The following is a 14,187-nucleotide window of genomic DNA, read 5'->3' on the forward strand; positions in this document are numbered from 1 at the left end:
ATGTACACAGTAGTCCTGTAACTCCAAATAAAATGCCATTATTTGCATTGTCTTATCAATATGTTCTCAATTTTTTCCCTCATTTTTAATTATTATTGTTAATTTTAATGAAAATTTACAGAGACTTTGGATTTCCATTCATTCATTGTTGCACTTTTCTCCCTGCCCACCCCTCCCCCCCAGTTCGCTCTTCTCTTTGAAAAGTGAAAGAAAAGTTCCCCGTTGTTTTATAGTCCCTCCCCCAAGGTCCACTCCCCTATGCAGCCTTAGTTCTGGACTCCTGTATGACAATAATACATATCCCTTTTAAATAGTTTTCTCCATTATCTGTTTCAATGCAGTATACATTATTGAACCCATCTTTCTCAGTCTCTCCCCAACCCTGATGTCAGTCCCATTTTACAGCAGTGGCACCATGCAATATTTGTCCTTTTGAGACTGAGATATTTCACTCAGCATAATGTCCTCCAGGGTCACCCATTGTGAATACTATTGCCTGAGTTCCTTGTTTTTCAATGCAGCATAGTATTTCATTGTGTGAATATACCACAGCTTCTCTATCCATTCGTTTGCTGATGGGCACTTAGGTTGTTTCCAACTCCTTGCTATTGTGAACAAAGCCACAATACACATGGGTGTGCATGTATCTGATTGGGTGGCAGTTATGGTTTCTTTAGGGTAAATTCCCAGTAGTGGAATTGCTGGATCAAATGGTATTTCTATTTGCAACTTTTTGAGACAGCGCCACAGCACCTTCCACAGTGGTTGCACCATTTTACACTCCCACCAGCAGTGAATAAGAGTTCTAGTTTCTCCACAACCTCGCCAGCATTTGTTGCTTGCTGTTCTGTTAAATTTTGCTATTCTGACAGGGGTGAGATGATATCTCATAGTTGTTTTGATTTGCATCTCTCTTAGAGCTAGGGATTTTGAACATTTCTTCATGTGCTTCTTGGCCATCTGAATGTCTTCTATGGTGAAGTGTCTGTTCAGATCCTGTGCCCATTTTTCAGTTGGAATCTTTATCTTGTGCTGAGCCCCGGCCTTTTATGAATAAACTTCATTGTCATTATTAGCTATTGTCAAGTCAGTGCCAACTCAGAGCGACCCCGTGTGTGTGAGTGCAGAACTGCTCCATAAAGCTTTCAAGGCTGCAACCTTTAGGAAACGAATTGCCAGGCCTTCCTTCCGAGGCACTTCTGGTGAGTAACGGAGCATTTAATTGTCCTCCCGGGATCCTACAGAAGCACGCTGTGAGTTGGAATTCACTGGACAGCATCTAACATTGTTGTTGTTAATGAGTCAGAACCAACCCAGAGCTGCTTTTCAGAGTCTAAATCGCACGGGAGGAGAGTGCTCATACTTCTCTCACCGAGCAGCTGGTGGATTTGAACCGAGTGTCTTTAGGATTGCAATGCAGCTTCTTGCTACTTGGCCACCAGAGTTGCCTTCTAACAGCGTGGCTGCATCTGATTCTGTCAGACTGAGTAAGAGAGCCAGGAGAGTGACTGCTGTTGTCACTTGTCATATGCAGTGCAGGTGCCCTCAGGCCGCCGGGGCAGTGGCAGGCCTGTCCCCCACTGCCCAAGCCACTGGGTCCACAGGCTTGCTGTGTCAGCAGGTGGGGTCTCAGGGTCCCTCCCAGCTCCGCCACTGCCCCAGGGAAGCCCTTCAGGATGGAGCCGGGCAGAGGTCCTCCTTCATCCCTGACCCTCGCCCCTTGCCGGGCGGCCTCCTCCAGATCACCCTGTTCTTGTGCCTTGGCTTGGGACCCTGGCAGCCCCACCTGTGGCTTGGTTGAGGTTGTGTGTTTTTTTGTTTGGTGGCCACATTCCACTGTCCTCGTGCCCCTGACTTCAGCATCCCCTGGGGCCCCGTGTGTTGTTTTCCTCATATCCTCTTCGCCCCAGGAGCAGGCTTGTTTATTTATACCTAATTATAGATCCTCACATTTAGCCTCTTAACATTTTAGCTTGTCAGCTCCTTCTCCATCCTGCTTTCTCGCAGCCTGCGGATCGATCCCTGGGGACACCCCAACCTCTCTTCTGATGGTCTGGGCTCTGGGGTCTTCAGTGGGAGCAGCTGTGCCCCCAGGGGCCAACAAGGCCTTCTCAGAGCCCCTCTCCCACCACCCCACTGGCCCTGGGTTGGTACCTCTGGGCAGTGAATCGAGACTGTGGCTCATCTGGCCCATGAGGCCCTGGGGTCATGTGGGCTGCTGGCCATACTGACCTCGCCTGCCCCATTTAGGAGTCTTTTGGGGAGAGGGGCATTATTCTCTGAGTGGTGCAAATGTTTAGAATGCCTTTGCCTTGCTGCTAACAGAAAGGCTGGTGGTTTGTGTCCACCCAGAGATTCCTCAGAAGAAAGGCCTGGCAGTCGGCTTCCAAAAATTGAGCCACTGAGAACCCCTCAGGGCACAGTTCTGTGCAGGCACGCCAGGGGTACTGTGAGACAGGGCCCTTGTGATGGGAACTGATTGTGTTTGGAGGGGAAGGGGAACCAGGCTTCATGGGGGTGTCGCCTGACCCTGTGCTCCCGGGCCCACCTTGGCCCTCCAGCCACAGCTGGTGCCACTGGGCCACTGCCGCTGTGGCTGAGCATAGCATTTCCCCTCACGGCGCATGGGGCCCGGCCTGGCTCTGACCTTGGGGTCCCAGTCCTGTGCAGTCAACTGCCATAGAACCGCTGTGGTCTTGGGTTCTGTGGTGGGCTGGTGGGCAGCATCGGCTTCCCAGAAGAGGATCTAGGCCTGGCCCACCCGCATGACACCTCCAGCAGACCAGGGCCCCAGGGCTTCCTTGTCTGTTCCCCTGGCCAAGTGATGTGCCCCCAGGGCCTGGTTCCAGGCCCCTGGTGCCACCCTTTCTGTGGAAATGCTAGGGGCTATGTCTTCAACAGCCTGCCCTTTATTCCCTCAGGACAACAGGTTGTTTGTGCCACCAACAATGCCACGTTCATCACTGGCCACCCCTCGACCGAGGCAGCAGGTGCCCAGGCCGCTGAGAGGCCCAGTCTTCCCGCTGCTGTTGCCTGTTGCCTTCTCCTGCTCCAGCCCCTCCTGTCCTCTCTGGATGACTCTGGCCTGAGGATTGGGCCCTCCAGGCTGAATGTTCCCAACTAGTGCAGTGAGGATAATGACATTAAATAATTTGTTCCCAAACGGAACCTGAGTTGCTGAGAGCACAGGACACACAAGTCTGGGCTGACCCGGCCAGTGAGCTTCTTGTGGCCAGACTGAGGTGACCTCGAGCAGTGACCCTGAAGCTGTGCAGATGGGACAGCGCTGGGGAGGGGGCATCCAGGGCTGCAGAACAGGCCCAGAGGAACCTTCCTGAAAACTGACGGAGCTCAGCAAACTCCCCAGCCTGGGCTGGCTTCCTGAGGTGCAGTGAGAAGGGGAGGGGAAAGGTCACAGCGTGGGGGTGGCACTGCCAGTCAGTGATGCAGCCAGCGTGGGCGTCCTTGGCATGACCTCAGGATTCCACCAAAGGATGTGGGCTGAGACCCTGAGCTGATGCTTGAGGGCACGTGGGACAGGCAGTGAGCTAGGAAAGTTCAAGACCCAGAGTGGGCATGAGTTCTAATTCTGCCTGCACCGTTTCCCAGTTGGGGGCCCTTGGGCAGCCCTGCTTGTTGGGGCTACACCTGCAGGTATGTGCAGGGTCAGACAAACCTCTGCTCCCCACTCACTGTGTGCATGGGGTTCTGCATCCCCCGGCCTAAGCCTCAGTTTCCTGATCTCGAAAACGGGTGTGTGATGCTTGCAGGAGGTAATATATGTCAGGTGCTTTCTCAGCCCAGACTCAGATATTCTTGTTATTGTTAGCATGTAAGCCTTCACCTTAGGGAAGTACTGGGCCCATGGGGGTCTCACCTGCCCCTTCCTCAACTTGAGGTGACCTGGGCAGCTTCCAGGGGAGGGAGATCCTGAATAGTGGTGGACACTAGCCTGGGAGGCCCTGTTAGCCTCTTAGGCATTTGTTCAATACCCATCAATCAGCTGCCGGCTGTGTGCCAGTTCCCGGGGAGACCAGGCCCCTGAGGTCCTTCCCAGAGGAGTGGAGAGAAAGGACCAACAGTAAGCAAATGAGAAAGATGTGGAGTGTGTATGGACAGCAGAAGCAGAGACAGCTCCAGAAGTGGGTGGGAGTATGGAGGGGTTAGGATTTGAAATAAGAGAGCTAGTGTCTGAAGGACCGTGTGAGGAGATGCAGAAGGTTAGATGGCTCTGCTGGGGACCCAGCGAGGAAGGCTGCAAGGCCAGTAAGGAGGAGAGAAGGGCAGGGAGGGTTGGGGGCCCTTGGATTTCCTTGGGGAGGTTCCTCCTGGAGGGCGCTGGGCAGGGGACAGACTGCCCTGATGCAGGTGCTCACCGGTGCCCTCTCGTGGCCATGAGGAGTATTGCTGTGATGGTGCAAGTGGTCACCCTGCTGACCTGCAAACCAAAAGGTTGGAGGTTCAGGTGCCCACAGGGGTGCCTTCAAAGAGAGGCTTGGTGGTCTTCTTTCAGAAAGCCAACAGACTCACCATGTGGTGTGGAGAAGCCACCAATTACCCGAGCTGCTCACAAAACTAGGGAGAAACCCTAGCTCTTCCTTCAGTATTTTGCCCAGTGAGTCTCTAGAACTTTTTTAGGACCCCATCCCCGGTGTTGTGACTTCCAGGGAGGCCCTAGTGGCCTGGAGGCTTGAGGGACCGATACCTGTCCTTTGTGTGGGCATCTCCCTCCCAGAACCCTTGGCAGGAGGGAGGTCTACCTGAGGTCAGACAGCAGCTCCTGGAGGATTCTGCCCACAGTCCCTCTGCTCCATCTACGCCCCCCTTTGAGCAGCGTGTGGAGGCTGCCCCCCAGCAGGTGGGGGAAGGGGTGCCACACGGGAGCAGACACTCAGCGTGAACGGTACACGTGAATGCAGACCGCTGACTCACAGGGCTTGGGCGGCCAGCTCTGTCCACCGACCACATCTCCTGTCCTGGGGAACAGCTCGTGCTCAATAAAAGGGCACTGTTGTTGCTGAGGAAAATGTGGGGCAAAACTCGAAATCATAAAGACGGGTTGCTTATCTCATAAAGACTGGGGGCACCCCCAAAACTGTGACCCTTTGTTGTCTTTTGAGGCTGGAACTCAGCTCACGCCCTCGGCTCACCTTCCATCCAAGCAACAGACAGGCCTGTAGGTGAATGGTGAGGGTAGCACAGGACAGGGCAGGGCTCAGGTCGTTCACAGGGTCACTGGACTCGTGGTTGACCCAGCAGCACCTCACAGCGACAACAGCAGAACAGTGGCTGCAGGGGCGTTCAGTCCCCAGAGCCAGCGAGTGCTCAGGACCAGCAGGACTGCATTTGCCCAGGGAGAACGCTCAGAAGTCAGCAAGGGGCAGGATGGTGGATGCGTGGAAAGGAGAGTCAAAGGGAGGGAGTGGGAAGATTCCGTTAAACCGTGGATACTGTGGCTTCGGTCATAAGACAGTACGTGTATGAATGGAAAACTTCTGTCATGTAACTTTCTACTCAAATCATAGTAAAAAAGGTACAGCAAAACATTACCAATTTTAGCAATTTTTATATGTACAGTCCAGTGACACTGATTGTATTCTTTAGATTGTACAATTAATTAATTGGTTTAAAGAAGGCTTCAGGGAATATTTGTGTGTGTGTGTGTGTGTGTGTGTGTGTGTGTGTGTACACACCCCGTCAAGTTGGATCCGACTGGCACAGAAGGAGACTGCCCCTCCTTCTCCAGTGGAGCATTTGGTGGACAGGGAATATATTTTATTTAGAGTTTAAGATTATCTTAGAAAAAAAAAAAAGATTATCTTAGGATAACAGGCTCAGGGGGTTCATCCAAATAGCAATAACTCTAGAAGGTCTAGATTCCATGAAAACATGGACTTATGTTCCACATTTACCCTCTTTGAATCAGGATTTATCTGTAGAACCTTTGATCCAAACATTCGGTAACCGTAACTGGATATCCTCCTGTTTGCCAGTGGAGTTTTGCTGGTAGCAGCTGCTTGGCCTCCCTGGGCTTGCTCTGTAGAAAACTGAGCCGAGGGTAGGGAGTGAGAGTTTATGTGTGTATGTTGCTGGATGCCATCGATTTGGAAGCGACCCAGAGCTGACCCTCCAGCGGGTTTTCAGAGGCAGTTAATCACATGGGAGGAGACTGCTCTTCCTTTTCCCAAGGGGCAGCTGATGGATTCGAACTGCGTGCCTTTGGGATTGCAGCACAGTTTACCCCTAGGCCACCAGAGTTCCCCCTGTGCGTGCATGTGTGTTAGGTGCTGTCAAGTCGAGTATGACTCAGCAACCCTATGAACAGGCCATCCGAACCCATGCCATCCTCACCGTCTCTGACACACTCAAGCCCATTGCTGCAGTCACCATGTCAACCCGCCTGGTCAGGGGTCTTTCTGTCTTTTGTCACAACTCCACCTTCCCAAGCATGATGTCCTCTCCAAGGAATAGCCTCTCCTGGCATCGTGCTGAAAGTGTGTGAGACGAAGCTTCATCATCTGCCTCCAAGGAGCACTCCAAGGCTGCACATTCTCCAAGACCTATCTGTCTGCTCTCTTGGCAGTCCTTGGACTCTTCAGCCCTTTTCTCCAACAGCTCAAGGGCTTCACTTCTGTCATCCTAAAAGGAGGGGGGTATTGGCTGCTCACTTCCCCTCCCTTAAACCTCCAGAGACAGACCCGTATGGGAGAGGATGTGGTGGAACAGCGACCCTTCCCACTTCCGTTTCTGAGAACTGCCATGGCAGATACACCACAAATTAATGAGTAGAAGACAGACTTTATATTCTGTCAGCTCTGGCTCGAAAAGTCCACTTTAGAGTCTCGGCCATGCCCAGCCTATGTGAGCTGTGCTCTGACTTGCTGACGTCTGCGGACGACCCCCAGTGTCTGGGCTCCCTTGGCCGCCTCAGCTGGAGGACGGGGCCTCAGTGTCCATCTCCCACCCTGTCTCGGTCCCTGCCTGTCAGCTGGAGGTGTTGCTGAGCTCCGTGTGTGCACAGTGCCACTGCCGGCTCCTGTGAGTGTCACCCATTCCACTCGTGCAGCCCTGAGAGGTTAAGTGACCTGTCCGAGGCTGCACAGATGAGCTCCCTGACCTCTGCCCGGAAGCCTGGGCCACTGGGCTGCAGGGAGAGTTCATGAAGGACCAAGGACAGGCAGGGACAGTCTGCTGTCTTAGGCTGTATTTCCGGAGACCTGAGCCTCCCTTTGCTTCTGCACCATACCTAGTGTCTGCAGACAAGGGGTTCCCTGAAGCTCAGGCTTCCCCATTACTACAGCAGGCTGGGTGTGCTGCACGCGCCCGGGGAGCTGCCTTGAGGAGCCTGGGGGTGGACGCCTGTCACAGCTCACACATGTCCCCCTCTGCCCTCCCCACAGTGGTGCTCATTGGGGACTCGGGTGTGGGGAAGAGCAATCTGCTATCCCGCTTCACCCGCAACGAGTTCAACCTGGAGAGCAAGAGCACCATCGGCGTGGAGTTCGCCACCCGCAGCATCCAGGTGGACGGCAAGACCATCAAGGCGCAGATCTGGGACACTGCCGGCCAGGAGCGTTACCGCGCCATCACCTCCGCGTGAGTGACAGCAGGACTGTGAACAAGGTGGCTGGGGAGGGGAAGGGAGGGTGACCACCTTCAGTGCAACTGCCGGTGCGCTACTGTGCTATCACCTTCGCGTGAGTGCCGGCAGACTAAATAAGGTGGCTGGGGAGGGGAAGGGAGGTGACCACCTTCAGTGCAGTGGCCCGGAGCGCTACTGCATCATCACCTCTGTGTAAGTGCCAGCAGGATGAGAGGTATTTGGGTAGGAGAGGGCAGCGCTGGACACGATCTTCTCGTGTAACAGGCTGGCAGGCCGGACTGTAAATAAGGTGGCCAGGGAGAGGAGAGTGACCCTGGACACCACCTTCTAGTGCAGTGGGTCACCAGCAGGAGGGGAGGTGGCCAGGGAGGGAAGGGTGGCCCAGGACACCACCCTTAGTGCAGCAGACCGGCAGGCAGGACTGCAAATGAAGTAGCGGGGAGGGGAGGGGAGTGCAGCCCTGGACGGCAGCCTTTAGTGCAGAGCCACACAGCCTGCCAATGACCTGGCACTCAGCTTTGCCAGCGTGGTGTCCCCACGGCCCCTGTGAGCCCCAGGGTTCTTCTCAGAGACACTGCCAGTAACACTGGGTGCCAAGTACACAATGAGCACCCCCTGTTAGTTTTGATGCCAGCTTGCTGATATTGTCCAGACTCCCCAGATTCAGGCCCCACTCTGCGTGAGGCACCCTGGCTGGGGTACCACCCCCACACCTAGCGCACCCTCACTTCTCAGCAGCTGGCTCCAAATCTCGAGGTTCTGTCCCTCTGTGACTCACTAGGACAGCTCCCAGGAAACAGGAAGGCGCTGTTGTTGTGTTGTTAGGTTCCATCGAGTCAAGTGCAACCCATTCAAAACTATGAACAACAGACATGAAGCCTGTCCTACCCTGCGCCATCCTCACAATCTCTGACACTCATTGCTGCACTGTGTCAATCCGCCAGGTCGAGGGTCTTCCTCTCCTTCACCTTCCCTCCATCTTTCCAAGCTTGATATCCTTCCCAAGGAATAGCCCCTTCTAGCAACATGCCCACAGTATGTGACATGAAGCCTCACCATCCTTGCCTCCAAGGAGCAGTCCGTTGCACCTTCTCCAAGATACAGGTTGGTTTTATTGGCAGTCCAAAGGCTATTCAGTACTCTTCTCCAGCACTACAGTTAAGAGGCTGATCAGCTCTGCCGTCATCCGTCTTCATTATCCAGCTCTCAGCAGCCAAGCAAGTGATTGAAAAGACCATTGCAAGGGAGCACTGGTGGCCTAGTGGCAAGAAGCTGCACTGTAATCCCAGAGGTATGAAGTTCAAATCCACCAGATGCTCTGCTGGAGAAGGAAGGGCAATCTCCTCCTGTACCAATCAGATCCTATTTGACGGTACACGCACAAAATAATAACATAAAAAAAACAAAGACCACTGCATGAGTCAGGCATACCCTAGTCCTCAAACTAATGTCACTGCTCCTCAATAATTTGGAGATATCCCTGAATGCAGACTTTCCCAGTGTAATGTTGTTGTTGTTGTTGTTGTTAAGTGCCGTCCGAGTAGCAGGCGACACATAATGACCCTATGAAGGAGAGTCCTTGACGCTTGTGTGCCTTTCATCCTCTTTCCAGGTTCATAGGTCCCAGTGTAATACGTCTCCCGATTTCCTGAGTGCCGATGGCAAGTGGACTGATTGGAAGTCGTTGACAGGAGGGCACTGGAGTTACTGATGTAGTCTATACAGCAGAAGGATACACAACAGAGCAGCCAAGGGGAGAGATGCAGGCTCTGGGGTCTGGACGGGCCTTAAATGGGGGGCTTCATGTCCCCTGCCATGCAGTCACCCCCTGACACATCACTGTGACAACAGGCAGAGTATTGTCAACCAGGACAGCTCACCGGAGCTTCCGTGTGGAGTTTTTACTGGGGCTTCCTTCCATTGTTGTTGTTAGGTGCCCCCAAGTCAGCTCTGACCCCCAGCAACGCTATGAACACAGACCAACTTGCCCTCGTCTGCACCCCTCCCACGATCGCCACTGCTCGAGCCCACTGCTGCCGTTACTGCGGTGCGCTGTCTCATAGTTCAGGGTCTTCCACTCCGTTACTGCCCCTCTGCTGTCCCACGCACGGTGTCCTGGCCCCCCCACAACACGCACAAAGTATACAAGACGACGTTTCCACATCCTCCCCTCCGGGGGGGCACCCTGGGTGCACGTCCTCCAAGACAGATCTGTTTGTTTTGTTTGTTTGTTTCCCTTTCTTGTTGTGTACCATTGAATCACATCTGACTGGCACAGAAGGAGATTGCCCCGCCTTCTCCAGCAGAGCATCTGATGGATTCAAACCCTGCGCCTTCGGGGATTGCAGTGCAGCGCTGTTTGTTGTTTTGGGAGTTCATGGTGTGTGTACTCACTACTCTCCCCACATTTCAGAGGCATCTTCGTGATGGGGGCGGGGTGTCAGTAGTCTTGGCCATGTGATCTGAAACTCAGTTGCCAGCCTTCTCCCTAGAGGTCAGCCTGACCTCCAGGTGTCCCCACAGCTCCAGTTTTCTGATCATAAGGTGGATTTCGTTGCCATTGCTAGCTCCTTCCTGAATTATTTCTTTAATATAATCCTTGGGGGTACCCACCCGAATAACGAGGACACTCTAATTCTGAGAGTCTCAAGGCCATGGTCACCGAGATACACATTTTTTGTTTAACAGTGGTGAATATATGTAACAAAACATTTGCGACTCAACATTGCCTCCCCTCTTTCTTTTTCCTAATCTTATTTTTGTTGCAAATACGTCCAGCAGAACATTCAGCACTCACCAGTGTCTGCATGACAGCATTCTTGAAGTCGTGCTGCCATTCTCGCCCCCCTCTTCAGGCTTGTCCCTCCCCCATGAACATTAACTCACTGCCCCCCTAAGCTTCCTGTGTAACCTCTTTTACAGTTTCTGTTGTACCTTTGATCCCATCAAGATGGTTTCTAAAAGCACAATGTGCAAGTTAGACATTCTTCTCCTTTTTTTCAATTTTATTATTTTGTGTGTGTACCGTCAAATCAGATCTGACTGGTACAGGAGGAGATGATCCCTCCTTCTCCAGCAGAGCATCTGGTGGATTTGAACCACGCACCTCAGGGATTGCAGTGCAGCTTCTGGCTGCTAGGACACCAGAGCTTGCCAAGTCAGACATTCTTAAGCTAAGTGACTGCTCTCACGTACCTTGGGCGTGTCGCTTGGAGGGGCCAGTATTTGGGAAAAGACATCCTGGTTGGGACAATAGAGGTCACCAAAGGGGCGGATGAACATGGTGACTGCAGCACCGCAGTTTCAAGGATGGCACAGGCTAGGCAAGGTTTTCATCTGTTTTGCATAGGGTTACTATGAGTCAGACTCTGTTTGGCAGCATCTGACAACATTATTAGGGAGCTCTGGTGGTAAGGAGCTGGACTGTCAACCCCAAGGCACATGGTTCAAATCCACCAGCTGCTCCACAGGAGAAAGCTGGGTAGTCTCCTCCTGTGCAATTTACTGCCTTTGAAAACTCACTGGAGGGTCAGCTGAGTCCATTCTGACTCAGCAGCACACAACAACAACATTATCTGGTCTTAAGAAGACTTTAGGGGGTATTTTAGTTTTAAATATTACCTAAGGGCAATAGTTTTGTTCATCCAGCTTTATATTTCCAGAAAGTCCAAGTTCTATAAAACTTAAAATTATGTTCTACATTTCCCCCCTTTTGGTCAGGATTCTTCTACCATTATATTTCACCTTGTGTAATTTGTAATAGTAATTGTATTCATCATGTTGTGAAGTCGTCACTGCTATCAGTTTGAAATTATTCTACCATTAACAACCGCCTAGTGGCTCCTTCTCCCTCCTCCCACCCTCAATTCCTAGTAACCACTAAAAATGTTAGTCTCTATGCGCTTGTCTAGATATTTCATTTAAGTGGGGTCATATATTTATTTGTCCTTTTGTGACTAATTTATTTCATCCAGCATACTGTTTTTGTTTTTTTTAATGATTTTTTTTTTATTATATTATTTTTACGTGTACTGTCAAATCAGATCTGACTGGTACAGGAGGAGATTGCCCCTCCTTCTCCAGCAGAGCATCTGGTGGATTTGAACCACGTACCTCTGGGATTGCAGTGCAGCGTCTTGCCACTAGGCCACCAGATCTCTCTCAAGCATACTGTTTTTAAGGTTCCTCTTGTGTTGTATCATGTATTAGAACTTAGACTCTCTTTATGACCACGTACTATCCCATTGATATATGTAGATACGTTTTGTTTATTCCTCTGTTGGTGGGACATTGAGGCTGTCAGTCCCTTTGTGGTGGCCTGGTGAACGTGTGTCTGTTTTCATTCCTGCTTTCCGATCTTTTGAGCAGAGACTGGCCAGGGGAATTGCTAGGTGGTCATCTAGTCGGTCTGTGTTTTAAATTTGTGAGGAGATGCCAAACTGGTGTCCAGAGCAGCTGCACCACCCGACATTCCCCAGCAGTGGATGCGGGTTCCTGCTTGCCCACCAGCTCCCCGACCCCGGCTCTTTTCCGCCTCAGCCCGGCTGGTGGGTGTGAAGGGGGTGGCGTGCTTTTCGCTTGCATCTTCCCAGTGACAGGTGGTGTGGAGCCTCATCTCCTTGCCTGTGCAGAGAAGTTCTCTGCCAGGTTCCCTCCATCCAGGTTCTCTGCTGCCTTGAGCCGTCACCCCGGACCTGCCTGGGCCGCTCTGCCCACTGCCTGCCCGTGTCTCTCAGCTGCCCTTGGGGTTTCTTCCCGTTCTGGCTCACAGCTGTCCCTGTCCTGTGTCTTCCCTGTTGGCCTCCACACCCTGGTCACCTGCCCCCTGGTAGAGCCACCCTCTTCCCTCTAGATCTCTCTCACAGGGGCCTGAGGCTGCACCGCCCACCTCCTCTGCCCCTCATGGCTGCCCAGGAACTCCCACCCTACAGATTTTCCTCGAGACCTCTCAGTCCCTGTCATGCCCGCGGCTGTCTTCCACATTCCTTCCCTGAGCCCCATGGTCCTGAGCCAAATCTAGAGAGGAGAAACAGGACTTCAGGACCTGGATGTCACAGATGTCCCTCAGAACCATCCCAGGGTCCTCAGCTGGGCCCAGGAGCCCCTGGCTCCCCCAGTTCCTGTGTGGCCTCCACGAGAGGCCTGCTGACTTCCTGGGTCCCCGTCCCACAGGTACTACCGCGGTGCCGTGGGTGCCCTGCTGGTGTACGACATCGCCAAGCACCTGACCTATGAGAACGTGGAGCGCTGGCTGAAGGAGCTGCGGGACCACGCGGACAGCAACATCGTCATCATGCTGGTGGGCAACAAGAGTGACCTGCGCCACCTGCGGGCTGTGCCCACGGACGAGGCCCGCGCCTTCGCAGGTGAGGATGCCCTCCGAGGCCGCTTGGCCCACTCTGGCCCCACACTCCTGACACGCTTCGAAAAGGCGGTTCGTGGGGTGCTGGCCTCTCCTTGTGTTCCTGTGCCCATGGAGCCGGCCCCTCTCCCTGAGGAGGGCTCTCCAGTCCTGACTTCCCCAGTGTCGCCCTGTGTCCTGAGCCCGGTTCAGTGGGAGAGCGGGCCGGGGCTCACCCTGGCTGTGTCTCTGTTCCAGAAAAGAACAACCTGTCCTTCATTGAGACCTCAGCCTTGGATTCCACCAACGTCGAGGAAGCCTTCAAGAACATCCTTACAGGTGAGCCCAGGCCCTGCGGACAGAAACACCAGTGGGCACACCAGAGGGGAGCTGGGGCACAGACCCCACAGATGTGTCCCGGGGATTGGGGGCACAGGCTGTGCGGGGTGAATACACAGACCCCACAGCTGTGTCCGGGGGAAACGGGGCACAGACACCAGGGAGGCCCTATCAAGAGGGAGTGGGGGAAATGCACAGAGCTCACAGTTTCACCTGGGGAGGCGTGAGGGGCCTGGAGCTCACAGCTGCACCCCAAGGGACACGAGGCACAGAAGACGGCCCCTGGCCCTTTATTTGTTCGCCTGCTGGTCAGTTTGGACATAGGTCGTAGGATCTCCGTGCGGTAGGCTGGATCCTGCCCCTGCCATTGTGGGGAGTGCAGACAGCCCTGGGTCGGCTCCACAGCCCTGCCAGGGGCCCATCCAGGAATGGCACACAGCTGAAGACACACTTCCAGAAGTTAAAGCCGCCTTGGCTGGCTGAGGAGGAGGGTGTGCCCTCACATACCAGGGTCCTCGAGGACAGGGCCCACAGTGGAGGGAGGCCGGCTGGTGACAAGCAGAGCCTAGCATGTCCTGCCCCTGTCCCCCTGTGACATGACTTGGTGTGCGGGGCCACAGTGGGGGCTGTGGGAGGGGAGCAGGGTCCATCAGCAGCCTGCCTCACCCTGCCCTCCCCACGCCCGCAGAGATCTACCGCATCGTGTCCCAGAAGCAGATTGCTGACCGCGCAGCCCATGACGAGTCCCCCGGCAACAATGTGGTGGACATTAGCGTGCCGCCCACCACGGACGGACAGAAGCCCAACAAGCTGCAGTGCTGCCAGAACCTGTGACCCCGGGCCTGAACCTGCGCGCGCGTGCGCGTCCTCGTCCTCCCGACCCCCTGCACTGTCCTCCCCGCCC

General features: G+C 53.8%; 1 protein-coding gene across 1 annotated transcript in view; it reads left to right on the forward strand.

Moving 5' to 3' along the window:
* The window catches only part of RAB11B (RAB11B, member RAS oncogene family), a 17,768-nt gene extending 3,592 nt beyond the window's left edge, over positions 1 to 14,176 (forward strand). Inside the window, exons 2-5 of the mRNA XM_006896341.1 lie at positions 7,401 to 7,596; positions 12,776 to 12,969; positions 13,203 to 13,283; positions 13,972 to 14,176. Of these exons, the coding sequence (XP_006896403.1) occupies positions 7,401 to 7,596; positions 12,776 to 12,969; positions 13,203 to 13,283; positions 13,972 to 14,117 (617 nt within the window). The 3' untranslated portion in view covers positions 14,118 to 14,176. The remainder of the gene's footprint in view (positions 1 to 7,400; positions 7,597 to 12,775; positions 12,970 to 13,202; positions 13,284 to 13,971) is intronic.
* Positions 14,177 to 14,187: the final 11 nt, after the last annotated feature.

This window comes from Elephantulus edwardii, unplaced genomic scaffold (assembly GCF_000299155.1).
Source record: "Elephantulus edwardii isolate Elephantulus edwardi_28Jun2011 unplaced genomic scaffold, EleEdw1.0 scaffold00185, whole genome shotgun sequence".
Lineage (NCBI taxonomy): Eukaryota > Metazoa > Chordata > Mammalia > Macroscelidea > Macroscelididae > Elephantulus > Elephantulus edwardii.